The 16534-nt window shown below is 42.2% G+C and overlaps 1 protein-coding gene across 1 annotated transcript in view; it reads right to left on the bottom strand.

Moving 5' to 3' along the window:
• LOC112400088 (leucine-rich repeat-containing protein 75B-like) overlaps positions 1-15758 on the bottom strand; it is a 21955-nt gene extending 6197 nt beyond the window's left edge. Inside the window, 1 exon segment of the mRNA XM_024745645.1 lies at positions 15747-15758. Coding sequence (XP_024601413.1) covers positions 15747-15758 — 12 coding nt within the window.
• Positions 15759-16534: the final 776 nt, after the last annotated feature.

Genomic DNA, 16534 nt, shown 5'->3' with positions numbered 1-16534 from the left:
GGCGGGCGCGTGGCGGGATAACTCTGCAGTCAGAGGGAATCACCAGTGAAAAGTTCAAAGTGTGAAAGTGTATTTGATGTTCCTTGAATAATACAGTAAGAAACCCCATGAGGTTTGAGCGTGGAGATGAGAGTGGCTTTGAATGAGAGGTGTGTACTTTCTTCTATTGTTTATGGTGAGCAGCTGAGGGCTGTGAGTCTAGCTGGCAGGTAGAATGAGAGTACAGGGCCCAATCTGTATTGGGAGGTGTTGTGGTAGAATTGATCCTGGCCCAGTTTCTTGCTGCCATTTCACCAGGGAATGCAAACTCAACATCCAGAGACTTCGGCTCTTATTCTTTTTGAGCTCCAATCTCCCCATCAACTGTGACAGGCACTTATATTTGAAAGTTAACAGTGATGTCTCTTTGCTTACTTGCATAACATTTTGCAAAGAAACAGCAACTACCATCTGCCAGGTGACTTTTTTTGTTTTAAAAGATGTTGGGGGTAGGAGTTTAGTAATTTATTTATTTATTTTTGCTGTGTTGGGTCTTTGTTTCTGTGCGAGGACTTTCTCTAGTTGTGGCAAGCGGGGGCCAGTCTTCATTGTGTTGCGTGGGCCCCTTACTATTGCAGCCTCTCGTTGCGGAGCACAGGCTCCAGACGTGTAGGCTCAGTAGTTGTGGCTCACAGGCCTAGTTGCTCCGCAGCATGTGGGATCCTCCCAGACCAGGGCTCAAACCCGTGTCCCCTGCATTAGCAGGCAGATTCTCAACCACTGGGCCACCAGGGAAACCCAGGTGACTTTTTTTTCAGTTAGAATTTTGGGGCAAAAAAATATGCATGGAATATCTGCATACGTGTATGTAAAAAATCAAACAATCTTTATTCTGAAATATAACATACATAGAGAAAATGTATATTTACAGTTGAAAGAGGAAATAATAAAGTGAATAGCTGCATACTCATCTCTCAGGTTGGGAAACAGATTGTTACCAGAACCATAACTAATCTTCTATTTGTCCCTCCCCCAGATAACCACTAGCCTCACTTGTGTATGTCTTCTTTGCTTTTCTTTGTGGTTTTACTTCTATGTATGTACTCCTAAAGAATGCACTGTATAGCTTTGAGTAGTAAACCCATCTGTGTAAGGAAAGGGCAGTATGGCCACTGTTAGATGAAGCTCCAGAGGATACACTGAACAGAGGTTCTGAGGCATACCTCAGAACTTCCCTCTCAGGGAAGGTGGTGGGCAAGATCGTGAGTGAGTCTCGGAGGGTCTCATCACAGTTGGGAAATCCCACAGGGTTCTGGAGTTTCCAGGTGCTGCACATCTGGCGGCATTATGATAGGAGGAAGGGGCCATTTCTATGTGGTGGGCTGAGCGTTCTCAGCTGATGCAAGGCAGCAGGGCATGGAACAGAGCAGGAACTTTTCTTGTATAACCAGGTACAGATGAAAATCAGGACCAGGCTCAGTAGGCCGTGTGTCTTCCGGTTATAAAGATGGTGCAATGAAAGTCAGCACCAAGCGATTCCCCTTCAACATTCTCCTGGGGATTTTCATCACTTCTTTCCATGTTGGGTCTTCTGGTTCTTCTAACCCATCTCTTCCCCTTTCTTGTTTATCTCTTTTGTTTTTGTGGAGAACATCGCAATAACCTTTCAAGAAAAGATGCTTGGGAGGTCAATTTTTAGACTTTCCATGCCTGAAAATATCCTTATTCAACCTTCCCCCTTGACTGCTGGTTTGTCTTGGATATGAAATTCTAGGATGGAAATAATTTTCTTTCAATATTTTGAAATGATTACTCCTTTGTCTTCTTCCCTCCAGAGTTGTTGTTGATAAATCTAAAGCCATTGTGATTCTTGATGTTTTTGTGTGTGACTTGGTTTTTTCCTCTTTTCAAGTTTTTGGAATCTTCTATTTGTCCCCAGTGTTCTGGAATTTCACAGTAACTTTCCTTGGTGTGGGTCTGTAGGTTTTTGAAGCTTTCTTCCAACCTTCAAGTCAAGATCTTCAGTTCTGGCAACATTTCTAAAATTATTATTATTTTTTGTGGTTATTGATTATCTTCTCCCCTCCATTTTCTCATTTAGATGGTTGAGCTCCTGGAGAGTTTCTCTCATTTTTCTCATCTTTTCCAGCCCTTTTTTTTTTTTTTTGCCCTCCTTATTGAGAGAGTTCCTCAAATTATCTTCCAACTTTTACATTGCATATTTTCCATTTATGCTTTCAGATTTTGAATTTCCAAGACCTTTTTTTCTTTTTCTGAATCTTCATTCCTTCCTTCCTTTTCCCCTCCATCCCTCTCTCCCTCTTTTCCTTCTATCCTCCCTTCTTTTTTAAAAAAGAGCATTGTTGGTTTTCCCTGGTGGCGCAGTGGTTGAGAGTCTGCCTGCCGATGCATGGGACACGGGTTCGTGCCCTGGTCCAGGAAGATCCCACATGCCATGGAGCGGCTGGGCCCGTGAGCCATGGCCGCTGAGCCTGCGCGTCCGAAGCCTGTGCTCCGCAACGGGAGAGGTCACAACAGTGAGAGGCCCGCGTACCGCCACAAACAAGAAAAAAAATAGCATTGTTATTGTTTTAAGGATATATATTTTTTTAAGCATGACATTTAAAAATTTTTATTTAGTTAGTTATTTTTGGCTGTATTGGGTCTTCGTTGCTGTGCACGGGCTTTCTCTAGTTGCGGTGAGAAGGGGCCACTCTTCGTTGCAGTGCGAGGGCTTCTCATTGCGGTGGCTTCTCTTGTTGCGGAGCACAGGCTCTAGACGTGTGGGTTTCAACAGTTGTGGCTCGCGGGCTCTAGAGTGCAGGCTCAGTAATTGTGGCGCACGGGCTCAGTTGCCCCCTGGCATGTGGGATCCTCCCGGACGAGGGCTTGAACCCACGTCCCCTGCATTGGTAGGGGGATTCTTAACCACTGCGCCACCAGGGAAGTCCCAAGAATATTTAATTTTTTAAAGATTTCAATGATAGTTTTTTTAAATCTTAATTAAAAATTTACATACAGTAGTATTCACTATTTTTGGTGTATAATTTGAAGAGTTTTAACCCATGTATAAAATATTCTCCCTGCATAGTGTCTATTTCCTCCAGGTTGCTTCTTTTCTCTTTTGTTTAAATGTGTTCAACATTTTTCTCAGATGTCTAGCAATTCCTGGCTCCCTGCTCATGATTAAGAATGGGGCCTAAGATACTAACTGGGGACTTTTTGAAAACATGGTGGGCCTTGTCAACTGGGAGCTTCACAGTGGGTAATGACGTGGGCCAATTGTTTGGGGTCAGATTCCCCAGTGAGGAGCCCTCCAGACTCTTGCATTCAGCATTTAGTATGTTTTTGGTATTTCCATCCTGTCTTATACCTTTAAATATATTTTTATTACTTATTAGCTAATGACAGTATCTAGTTACTATTCTGCTGGGAAAGATGAGAAAATCAACATATTTATACTATCTTCCACCATTTCTGCCTCTCCTTTACTGACTTTACTGAAGACAGTTTCTTTGATTATTTCTAAGTCTATTTCCTGGAACCAAAGTCGCTGCAGTCATTTTTGGCTCAGTTGTACACGTGAATGTATTCAGTGCTCACTACTGACTTTGTTGCTGTTGTTGCTAGTTTTTCTCTTCACTTTGGCTGAAAATTGTCTTCTAGGACAGTGATTTTCCAACTTTTATGTTCTTAAGATTCACCTGGAGATCTTAAGACTCTGGTTTAGTAGGTCTGGGACGGGGTCTGAAAGTCTGAGTGTCTGACTGACATCTCCCAGGTAAGGCTGATGCTGCAGATCACACTGCAAGTGGCCAGATTCTAACAGGCTCTTCGTGAGTTCTGAAACTTTGAAAACATCTCTCTGATGCCTTGATACTTGTGTGAAATTTGGGCATGACATTTTTGGGTCACATTTTTTTCCTCAATGACTTTGCAGACATTGCTGCACTATCTGCTGACGTTGAAAGTTTTTTGGAGATTCTGAAGGTAGCTTGATCTACCCCTTGCAGGTGGCTTGATTTTTGTGTGCTTGTTTCTTTTTGGCCTGGAAGCCACAAGATTGTTGCTTTGCTTTATCTCTGAAATTCAGTGTCTTTGCAGGTGATGTCTCAGTGCTGACTGATGGGTGAGAGCTCTTTTCTGGGATGTGGTGTGATGCTCTTTTAAATCCGTGGACTCAAAGTTTCTTCTGTTTCGCAAGAGTTACCTGAATCTTTTTGTTTTATTTTCATCTAAATCATTTTTTTAAAAATTGAGATATAGGACTTCCCTGGTGGCACAGTGGTTAAGAATCCGCCTGCCAGTGCAGGGGACACGAGTTCGAGCCCTGGTCCGGGAAGATCCCACATGCCACGGAGCAACTAAGCCCGTGTACCACAACTACTGAGCCTGTGCTCTAGATTCCACAAGCCACAACTACTGAACCCACATGCCACAACTACTGAAGCCTGCGCACCTGGAGCCCATGCTCCGCAACAAGAGAAGCCACCACAATGAGAAACCCACACACCTCAACAAAGAGTAACCCCTGCTCATGGCAACTAGAGAAAGCCCATGGACAGCAACGAAGACCCAACGCAGCCAAAAAATAAATAAACTTAAATTTTAAAAAATTGAGATATAATTCACACACTGTTTTAGTATATTTATCCTTTTAAAGTATACAATTCAATGGTTTTAAAGTATAGTCACAAAATTGTAAAATCATCACTACTATCTAATTCCACAACATTTTCAACACCCCAGAAAAAACCCCATTCCCCTTATTGGTCACTCCCCATTCCCTCCACCCCCACCACTGGCAAGCACTAATCTACTTCTGTCTCTATGGACTTGCCTATTCTGCACATGTCACATAATTGGGATCATATAAGATGTGACCTTTCATGTCCGGCTTCTATGGTCTGCATAGTGTTTTCAAGGTTCATCCATGTTGTAGCATATATCAGAATTTCATTCCTTTTTATGGCTGAACAGTGTTCTGTTGTATGGATAGATCACATTTTGTTTACCTGTTTATCAGCTGATGGACAAGGGTTCCTGCCACTATCTGAATCATTTTTGAATATTTCTTTTTTTCTCTTGCTTATCTTCTTCAGAGATTCCAACTATTTGTCTAGTGGGATCTCTTTTGTTCTATGTCTGCCATTTTTCTCTAATCTCTTTTTCTGATTTGCTCGTTGTCAAGTCATCTTTCTTAATATTTTCTATCCTTTTCTCTCTGTCCCTGATTGTTATCCATAATACCTCATCCCCTCTTCATGGCTTCATATGTGGCCTTTATTTCAGGGATAGTCAAATTCTCCTCTCCCTCTTTTTCCTGAGCTCTGGTAGAAAAAAAATGTTTTCATTTCTTTCTGCTGTCCTATCATTGCTTCACCAAGCACCTGCAATTCAGCTTTGAGACCTTGCATGATGGAGGTGATAGTTTTAGTATACTCTGTGAGTTCTTGGGGGCGTATCTTTGCTTATGATGCTCATCGTTTCTACAACAAAATCTTTTGGAGAGATGTCCTTCACTTGTTGATTTTTCCTCTTTCTTTTTTTCCTGCAGTATAGATTCTTTGCCTATTCATTTTGTGGTTGAATTCTTCTCGGATGAGCTGTTTTCACAAGGATGGTGTGGGGAGGAGCCAGGGTATTTGCATTATTTCATGGAGACGCCTCATAAGACAGGTGTGTGTGATTGAGGCTGCTGATCTCTCCTCTGCTGAGCTAACCAAGAGCGGCAGCTGCTTCCCCTGGAGCCCCTCCCTACTCCCCATGTTAGCCAGGCAGCAGTTTGCCAGGTCCTGCATGTAACCTCTTATCTCTCTGAGCACCTTATCTCCTTCCACTCTACTGTATCAAATGTTCTTGTTTTGTCCCAACCCCCACCCCGGGTTGGCCACCCACTTGCATGGGTCTGTCCTGCACTGGTCCTGCCTTGAAGGTCTCTGTGGATGGCCCAGTGTTCCCTGCCCCTGGCAGTTTTTCTCATTTTATTTCAGAGTTTGGAGTTAGAGGTTTTCCCTCATTTAATCAAAGACAGAGAGTTGCTGTTTCTCATTTTCTTTTCTTTTCTTTTCTTTTTTTTTTAATGGATATGGGTCCCTTAAAAAATCTTTTTTAATTTAATTTTTAAAATTTTTACTATTTTCATTTTTGGCTGTGTTGGGTCTTCGTTGCCGTGCGCAGGCTTTCTCTAGTTGTGGTGAGAAGGGGCTACTCTTCATTGCAGTATGTGGGCTTCTTATTGCGGTGGCTTCTCTTGTTGTGGAGCATGGGCTCTAGGAGTGAGGGCTTCAGAAATTGCAGCAGGCGGGCTCAGTAGTTGCGGCGTGTGGGCTCAGTAGTTGTGGCTTGCAGGTTCTAGAGTGCAGGCTCAGCAGTTGTGGCGCACAGGCTGAGTGGCTCTGAAGCATGTGGGATCTTCCTGGACCAGGGATCGAACCCGTGTCTTCTGCATTGGCAGGCGGATTCTTGACCACTGCACCACCAGGGAAGCACGTGTTTCTCATTTTCTTTGCTGCTTTTGATGGGTTTGGGAGAAGAGGCAGACAGGAAGTCATTAGGAATCCTTTCTCACATGTAATTCCAATAAAAAGAATGACGAAAAGCAAATTAAATACATGTAAATTTCTGAATTCAGTTAAAAATCTTTACAGGGATATCCCCCACCCACACACTCCAGTTTATGATAGTAAAAATAAACGAAATGCCCCAATGTCTCTAAAACCAAATTTCAACTGTATTATATAGTTCATGTTTTAAGTCAAACTATGCCAAACATTGCTTCTGAATTTGGAGAAAATTCAGCCGTCTCCATAACATGGTAGAAAAGAGTTACCTTACAGAAAGGCAGAAATACTACTTGATATAAAGGAGCAATGGGTGTAAAACACTTGGCAAAGTGTTGCTCCCATTTGAAATCAACATTGGGTTTTTCTCTTTGCCTCATCTCCTTCCCAGTCACAATGAGGACCTGGCCAGGCTGGACCAGGTCCTGGGCAGATACTGTTTTGGAGGGAAATGGAGCTCTCCATCAGGATTGGGCCCTTAGGACAGTCACTGGGACAGCCATCCCCCACCTGGTGCTGTTTTTGGCCCTTGCAGGTCTGTGTCTAATTGCCTGTGGCCTGGGCCTCTCTCTCTGGAGCACTGTGACCTGGAGGGGCCCAGAGCTCTTTGCAAGGCTGGTAAGAGACTGGTAATACCTGAAGTCACAGTCTCAGGGCTCTCAGCCTTGTGTGTTCCAGCTCAGCCTCTAAAGCCAGTTCTCCAGGCCATCTGGCCTCTGTCACCACTTTGCTTGGTGTTCTCCACCTATGCCCACCCCCTGAAACGGCTACTAGAGTCCTCACGGCAGCTTTTTCACAGTCTTCCCCCCAGCTTAACTGAAATCTGGCTTCCCTCCCCCGTTGCCCCTCATCCTCCCTTGTCCTGAGCCTCTTGGTGCAGAGCTTGCATTGGAGTGTCCAAATGCTGCTGCCCCTCCCTGCAATTCTGCTCTGCAGTCCTTCTGAAATCCTGTTTGGGCTCATCACCCTCCCCCGCACTACTCACCACCACTTTGGGAGTTCTGGGGCTGTGGCTCTTAGCTTCTGCTCCATGCCTGGGAGATTTCCAGGGCCCACCCTGCTGTGAAGGGTTACCTCTGTGGCTCCCCTGGCTGCCCACAGCACACTGGTCACCCCCAATATGGCCCTGACTCCTGGGCATAGTTCTCTTCATGTGATTGTCTCTACAAGCCCCCTGGAAGCTCCTCTCCCAAGATAGAGTCTTAGTCATCTGTATCCCATTGTCAAAGTTAGGGGCAGCCTATTGACCAGCACAATCTGTTTTAAGAATAAACAAGACTGGAAGTTAGGAATGTAGAGAAAGAAGCACAGGCTCTGCTTCCCTCTGCTGTGGCTCAGCGTGCCCCTTCCCCAGGCTGGAAGCTTTTCTCCATCTGGCAGTCTCAGGGGACACTTCCTTGCTCCTCCTTCCTCCCTCCATAGCCCTTAACTTCCAGAACAAGTCCTCAGGCCCTGCTTCCAGTTTTCCTTTCTGCTTAGGGAAGGAGACTGGAGGCCTGTGCGGCCTGTGGCCGGTAGTGGGCAGGCACCCTCCCAGCTGGCAGGGGATTGCTGCCTCCCCTCCGTGCCTGGGGCCGGTTTTGGAGGCTCAGGTGAGATTAAGTAAGGGTGCATTGGTGCTGAGCCCTGAGCCCTGCTCTGCAGCCTCCAGCAAAGGATTTGACTACTGACTCAAGTAGGGTACCTGCCATGCGGAAGAAGCCTCATGCGGGCAGGAAGGGGTGAGGCTCCTGAGGTGGTGAGGTGTCTTGCCTCTCCTTTGGTGAGAGGCTCTTGGGGGCCAATGAGGAGGGAGGCCAAGCAGGGGCGTGGGAAGAGCTCGAGAGGGAGAGTTGGGAGCCCAGGTTGGGATCCCCTCTAGGCAGGTATTCATTGCTGACTGCTGTCAGCTCTTCCAGTCCCAAGGTCACAGGTAGAGGGAGCAGATTGTCTGGGAACTTTCCTGGGACTAGAAAAGAGTGGGTGGTTAGTCAAAGAGTTGTGTTTCACCAGGTCTGATTCTTCCACCCATTTATCCCTGCAAATATACAGAAGCAAAGAAATACAACAATGGACTCACATGTACCCATTCTCTAGATTGAATAATTACCAAGATCGTGCTGTATTTACTTTGTTACTTTTTCTTTGCTGAAGTATTTTAAGGCAAAGCTCAGACATTTTGCCATGTCACTTCTAAATACTTTGTTATGCATCTTTCAAAAATATGACAGCTACTTTCATACCATAATGCCATTATCACACTTAACAAAATTAACAATGGTTCCTTGGTATAAACTAGTATCAGTTCATAGTTGAACTTCTTTGGTGTAGTTTTACTACTGTTTGTCATGTAAGACCCAACATTTGGTTGTGATAGCTCTTAAGTCTGTTTTGATGGACAGCGTTCTCCCTTTTATTCTGGGTCAATGACATGTTGCTGACACTGATCATCCTGTATAATGGCTCTCAGACTCTCAATCTGTTTATCTGTATAGTAGATAGTGTTGCTGCCCTGCCAGACTCCCTTTACTGGCACACCCAACATTTTAAAAAAATTAATTAATTAATTTTTATTTATTTTTGGCTGCGTCGGGTCTTAGCTGGGGCATGCGGGATCTTCGTTGAGGCACGTGGGATCTTCTGTTGCGGCGCACGGGCTCTTTGTTGTGGTGTGTAGGCGTCTCTCTAGTTGTGGCCTGCGGGTTTTCTCTCTCTAGTTGTGGCACACAGGTTCCAGAGCGCATGGGCTCTGTAGTTTGCGGAACGTGGGCTCTAGGCTCTAGTTGAGGTGCACGAGCTCAGTAGTTGTGGCCCACGGGTTTAGTTGCCCCACAGCATGTGGGATCTTAATACGCCGAAGAGAGATCAAACCCATGTCCCCTGCACTGTAAGGTGGATTCTTTACCACTGGACCACCAGAGAAGTCCCTGGCACACCCAACTTTTGTCTGCAGTGAATGTTGGCTGTAAGGGCTCACAGCTGCCCTCTACTCAGGGCAATTGCTTGTAGAAAGTTGCTCTTATCCAACCCAAGCTCACCCTCTTCATGGCCTGCAGCCAGTGATTGACAGGGGTACTAAAGCCTAGCTTCCTTGACCTGAGGAGGGACAATACTGTAGTGGTGCTCATGCTCCAGAGCTTTCCAGGGGACTAGGCAGAGCTTAGACTTCAACTGAAAGCACTCATTTCCTCGGCTTCTTCCCCTGTCCTACTCTGCCTCCCTCAGTTCCTTGCAGGTTTCTTTTGAGAGCACTTACATGAGAATCCTAGGGTCAAACTGTGCTTCTAGGAGACCTAAGTCTATTTTCTTCCTCAGAGTGTCACTTAACTTTTACTTTGATTTCTTGAATACCTACAAATGGAAATGAACTCTGGAGGCCTAGTCAGAAGCAGGTTCAACTCTTTATAGCAAGATTACTTCATCATATTGTAAGCCATCTGGAGGCATAGGCGATCAATGAATTCAGTTTGATCTCTCTGTTGTGAAGTCCTCTATCAACCTCTCATCTAGACACTCCATCCATTGATTATTCCCTGACTCAGTTACTGCACTAAGGGTGGCAAGGAGGATATTTTTCTAATTCTTTTTCTAACATCATTTCTTCCACATTTATCACCTGGAATATTTCCATAGGGAAGAATTTTCCCCGATCAATGAAAGCGATTTGGTTGTCCTGCAATGCAATTTATTCAGGAAAGGTTAGTTTCTTTCCTGTTAATTGACAATGCTCAGTAAAGAGGTGATGCCCTTTACTTCCTGGTTCTGTTACCATTATTACGCATGTCATCGTTTATTTCAGTATCAAAATATATGTGTATAAAAATTGAGATAAAACTCATATAACATAAAATTCACCATTTTAACCTTTTAAAAGCATACAATTCAGTGGTTTTTAGTATAATCACAATATTGTGCCACCATCATCACTATCTAACTCCAGAACATTTTATCACCCAAAAGGCAACCCCACCCATTAAGCAGTCACTCCTCATTACTCCCCAGCCCCAGCCCCTGGAAACCATTAATCTACTTCCTGTCTCTATGGATTTGCCTATTCTGGACATTTCATATAAATGGAATCATACAATATGTGGCTTTTTGTGTCGGGCTTCTGTCCCTTGGCTAAATGTTTTCAAGTTTCATCCGTGTTGTAACATGTATCGGTACTTCATTATTATTCATTCACTATTGACTGATATTCCACATTTTGTTTATCCATTAATTGGTTGATGGATATTTGGGTTGTTTCCATTTTTGGGCTATTAGGAATAATGCTGCTATGAACATTGAGGTACAAGTTTTTGTGTGAACGTATCTTTTAAAGTAGCTAGAGGTAGAATTGCTGGTCGTATGGTAACTCTATGTTAACTTTTTTTTTTTTTTGGCTGCGTCCTTGTTGCTGAGCGCGGGCTTTCTCTAGTTGTGGTGAGTGGGGGCTACTCTTTGTTGTGGTGCACAGGCTTCTCATTGTGGTGGATTCTCTTGTTTCGGAGCATAGGCTCTAGGTGTGAGGGCTTCAGTAGTTGCAGCATGTGGGCTCAGTAGTTGTGGTTTGCGGGTTCTAGAGCACAGGCTCAGTAGTTGTGGCGCACGGGCTTAGTTGCTCTGCAGCAGGTGGGATCTTCCCAGACCACGGCTTGAACCTGTGTCCCCTGCATTGGCAGGCAGATTCTTAACCACTGCGCCACCAGGGAAGCCCTATGTTACCTTTTTAAGGAACTGCTAAACTGTTCTCCACAGCCTCTATTCTGTTTACATTCCCACCAGCTATGTGTGAGGGTCCCAATTTCTCTACATCTTCATCAACACTTATTACTTACCATTTAAAAAATTATGTCCAGTGCTTCCCTGGTGGCGCAGTGGTTGGGAGTCCGCCTGCCAATGCAGGGGACGCGGGTTCGTGCCCCGGTCTAGGAAGATCCCACATGCTGCGGAGCGGCTAGGCCCGTGAGCCATGGCCACTGAGCCTGCGCGTCCGGAGCCTGTGCTCTGCAAGGCGAGAGGCCACAGCAGTGAGAGGCCTGTGTACCGCAAAAAACAAAACAAACAAACAAACAAAAAATTTTGTCCACTCTGGTGAGTGTCAAGTGGTATCTCATGTGGTTATGACTTGCATGTTCCTAATGCTAATAATGTTGATCATCTTTTCATGTGCTTATAGGCTATTATATATCTTTGGAGAAATTTCTACTTGAATCCTTTGCCCATTTTAATTTTTATTGGATTGTTTCTCCTTTTGTTGTGGAGTTGTAAGAATTCTTTATAAGTTCTATCCAGACTAGACTCTAGGCTTTCTGCTGTCTTGATGCTATCCTTTGATGTACAAAAGTTTGAAACTCCCCCATTTATTGAGATATATTGACAAATAACATTGTGTAACACTGTATAAGTTTAAGGTGTACAATGTGGTGATTTGATATATTTTGTGAAATGATAACCATATTAAAGTTAGTTAACGCATCCATCACCTCATATATCTACCATTTGTGTGTGTGTGTGTGTGTGTGTGTGTGTGTGTGTGTTTGGTGAGAACATTTAAGGTCTATTCTCTTAGCAAATTTCAAGTATACAATACAGTATTGTAAACTATGGTCACCATGCTGTACATTAGGTCCCCAGAACTTCTTCTAATTGCAAATTTGTATCATTTGACCAACATGTCAAATCTCCCCATTCTCCCCGCTCCAAAATCCCTGGCTACTCTCTGTTTCAATAAGTTCAGCTTTTTTAGATTCCACACATAAGTAAGATCATACAGTATTTCTTTCTCTGACTTACTTCACTTAGCATAACACTTCAAGGTTCATCCATGTTGTCACAAATGACAGGATTCCCTTATTTTTTATGGCTAAATAATATTTGTGTGTGTGGGTGTGTCCATATCATCTTCTTTATTCATTCGTCTCTAGACGGACACTTAGATTGTTTCTACATGTTTGCTATTGTGAATAATGCTGCAGTGAACATGGGGGTGCAGATATCTTTTCAAGATAGTAATTTTATTTCCTTTAAATATGTATCCAGAAGTGGAATTGCTTGATCATATGGTAGTTCTATTGTTAATTTTTTGAGGAACTCCATACTGTTTTTCTTTTTTTAAAAAATTTATTTATTTTTGGCTGCTTTGGGTCTTCGTTGCTGAGCGCAGGCTTTCTCTAGTTGTGGTGAGTGGGGGCTACTCTTTGTTGTGGTGCACGGGCTTCTCATTGCGGTGGCTTCTCTTCTTGCGGAGCATGGGCTCTAGGCACGCAGGCTTCAGTAGTTGTGGCTTGCGGGCTCTAGCACAGGCTTAGTTGGTCCGCGGCATGTGAGATCTTCCTGGACTAGGGCTCGAACCCATGTCTCCTGCATTGGCAGGCGGATTCTTAACCACTGCGCCACCAGGGAGGTCCCTCCATACTGTTTTAAATAGTGACTGTGCCAGTTTACATTCCCACCAACTATGCATAAGTATCCCTTTTCTCCACATCCTCTCCAACACTTGTTATCTCTTATCTTTTTAATTATAGTCATTCTAACAGGTATCAGATAATATCTCATCATAGTTTTGATTTGCATTTCCATGATAATTAGTGATGTTGAGCATCTTTTCATGTACCTGTTGGTTATTTGTATGTCTTTGGAAAAGTGTCTTTTCAGGTCCTCTGCCCATTTTAAAATCCAGTTTTTTCTATTGAGTTGTTTGAGTTCCTTATATATTTTGTATATTAACTCCTTATCAGATACATGGCTTACAAATACTTTCTCCCATTCCGCCACCAGGGAAGCCCCAGTATGGAAATTTTAACAAAATTAATTTTTCTGATTAATGAACTTGGGACATTTTTCCATTTATTTGTGTCTTCTTCAATTTCTTTCACCAAAGTGTTATAGTTTTCAGTGTATAGATATTTAACTTCTTGGTTAAATTTATTCCTAAATGTTTTATTTTATTGTGAATGGGATTGTTTTCTTTATTTCTTTTTATATATTTCATTGTTAGTGTATAGAAACACAACTGATTTCTGTATGTGGACTTTGTATCCTGCAACTGCACTGAAATCATTGATTTGTTCTAACAGTTTGTGTGTGTGTTTGTGAAATCTTTAGCATTTTCCATATATTCGATCATATCACCTGCAAAGACAATTTTACTTCTTCCTTTTCAGTTTGGATGCCTTTTATTTCTTTTTCCTGCCTAATTGTTCTGGCTACGACTTCCAGTACTATGTGGAATAGGAGTAGTGAGGGGGGCACCTTTGTCTTATTCCTGATCTTAGATGAAAAGCTTTCAGCCTTTGACCACTAAGTGTGATGTTGGCTATGGGCTTGTCCTATATGGCCTTTATTATGTTGAGATATGTTCCTTCTGTACCCAATTTATTGTGAGTTTTTATCATGAAAGAATGTTGTATTTTGTCAAATTTTTCTGCATCTATTGAGGTAATCATATGATTTTTTATCTTTCACTCTATTAATGTGGTGTATCATATTTATTGATTTGCATATGATGAACCAACCTTGCATCCTAGGGATAAATCCCACTTGAACTTGATGCATGATCCTTTTAATGAGCTGTTGAATTCAATTTTTTCATATTTTGTTGGTAATTTTTGCATCTATATTCACCAGAGATATAGGCCTGTAGTTTTCTTGTAGTGTCCTTATCCGGTTTTGGTTTGAGGGTAATGCTGGCCTCATAAAATGAGTTTGGGAATGTTCCCTCCTCTTCAAATTTTTCGAAGAGTTTGAGAAGGATTGGTGTCAATTCTTCCCTAAATGTATGGTAGAATTCACCAGGGAAACCATCTGGTCCTGAGATTTTCTTCATTGGAAGGTTTTTGATTACTGATTCAATCTCCTTACTTGTTATAAGTCTGTTCAGATTTTCTATTTTTCCATGATTCAGTCTTGGTAGGTTGTATGCTTCTAGGTGTTTATCCATTTCTTCTAGGTTGTCCAATTTTTTGGCATATAATTGTTCATAGTAGTCTCTTTGATCCTCTGTATTTCTGTGGTATCAGTTGTAATGTCTCCTCTTTCATTACTGATTTCATTTATTTTTATCTTCTCTTTTTTTCTTGGTCTAGCTAAAGGTTTGTTAATTTTGTTCATCTTTTAAAAACCAGTTCTTAGTTTTGTTGATCTTTTTTATTGTTGTTATGGTCTCTATTTCATTTAATTCTGCTCTGATCTCTGTTATTTCTAACTTCTGCTAACTTTGGGCTTAGTTTTTTCTTTTTCTAGATCCTTGAGGTGTAAAGTTAGGTGGTTTATTTGAGATTTTTCTTTTTTTAAATATAGATGTTTATCACTATAGACATTCCTCTTAGAACTGCTTTTGCTGCATCCCCAAAGTTTCTGTATATTGTTTTTCCATTTTTGCTTATTTCAAAAATTTTTTAACCTTCCCTCTTGATTTCTTCTTTGATCCATTGGTTGTTCAGGAGTGTGTTGTTTCCTTTTTACATACTTGTGAATTTTCCAGTTTTCCTCCTGTTATTGATTTCTAGTTTCACACCATTGTAGTACAAAAAGATACTTGGTATAATTTCACTCTTTTTTAAATCGCTAAGACTTGTTTTGTGACCTATACTGATCTATCTTGAAGAAGGTTCTGTGTTCACTTGAGAAGAATGTGTATTCTGTTCTGTTGGATGGAATGTTCTGTATATGTCTGTTAGGTTCATATGATCTAAAGTGTAGTTCAAGTCCAATGTCTCCTTATTGATTTTGTCTGGATGATCTATCCATTGTTGAAAGTGGGGTATTGAAGCCCCCTATTATTATTGTATTGTTGTCTATCTCTCCCTTCAGATCTGTTAGTGTTTGCTTAACATATTTAGGTGCTTCAGTGATGGATGCATATATATTTACAATTGTTATATGTTCTTGATGAACTGACCCCTTTATCACTGTACAATGACCTTCTTCGTCTTTTGTACAGTTTTTGGTTTAAAGTGTATTTTGTCTGATATAAGTACAGCTACTTCTGCTCTCTTTTCATTTCCACTTGCATGGAGTATCTTTTTCCATTCCTTGACTTTGAGCCTATGTGTGTCCTTAAAGCTGACATGGGTCTCCTGTAGGAGGTTTGTATTCGAGCAGGGGTCCCCAACCCCTGGGCCATGGACGGGTACCAGTCCACGGCCTGTTAGGAACCGGGCTGCACAGCAAGAGGTGAGGGGCAGGCGAGCGAATGAAGCTTCATCTGCCACTCATCATCACTCCCCTTGCTCACATTACCACTTGAACCATCGCTCGCAATACTGCCTAAACCATTCTCCCCAACCAAACCCCTCCATCCATGGAAAAATTGTCTTCCACGAAACCAGTCCCTGGCACCAAAAAGGTTGGGGACCGCTGTATTAGAGTCTTGTTTTTTTAATCCAGCCAGCCACTCTATGCCTTCTGATTGGATAACTTAATCCATTTACACTTAGAGTAATTATTGATAGGTAAGGACATACTAATGCCAGCTCATTGTTTGCTAGATGTTTTGTTGTTCCTTTATTCCTCTCTTGCTGCCTTCCTTTGTGAGTTAAATTTCTGTGCTGGTATGCTTTGATTCCCTTCTGCATATCTTTCATATATCTACTATAGGTTTTGCTTTGTGGTTACCGTTAGCCTTACATAAAACATCTTATCGATATTACAGTCTGTTTTATGCTGATAACAACTTAAATCACGTACAACAAGTTTACTCTTTTTTCCCCCTTCCTTTTATGTTTTTGATGTCATAATTTACCTGTTTTTATGTTGTGTACTTATTAACAACTTATTATAGCTACAGTTATTTTAATACTTTTGTCCTTTAACCTGTATAGTAAAGTGGTTAATATACCACCATATTACAGTATTAGAGTATTCTGAGTTTGGCTATATACTTACCTTTATCAGTATTATCATGTTGCTAATTAGCGTCCTTTCATTTTAGCTTGAAGAACTCCTTTCAGCATTTCTTTCAAGACAGGTCTAGTAGTGATAAACTCCCTCAGATAAACTCCCTCAGCGTTGTTTGTCTGGGAAAGTCT

This window comes from Neophocaena asiaeorientalis, unplaced genomic scaffold (genome assembly GCF_003031525.2).
Source record: "Neophocaena asiaeorientalis asiaeorientalis breed wild unplaced genomic scaffold, Neophocaena_asiaeorientalis_V1.1 scaffold292, whole genome shotgun sequence".
NCBI classification, from domain to species: Eukaryota; Metazoa; Chordata; class Mammalia; order Artiodactyla; family Phocoenidae; genus Neophocaena; species Neophocaena asiaeorientalis.
This window is presented reverse-complemented; position numbering and strand designations above follow the sequence as displayed.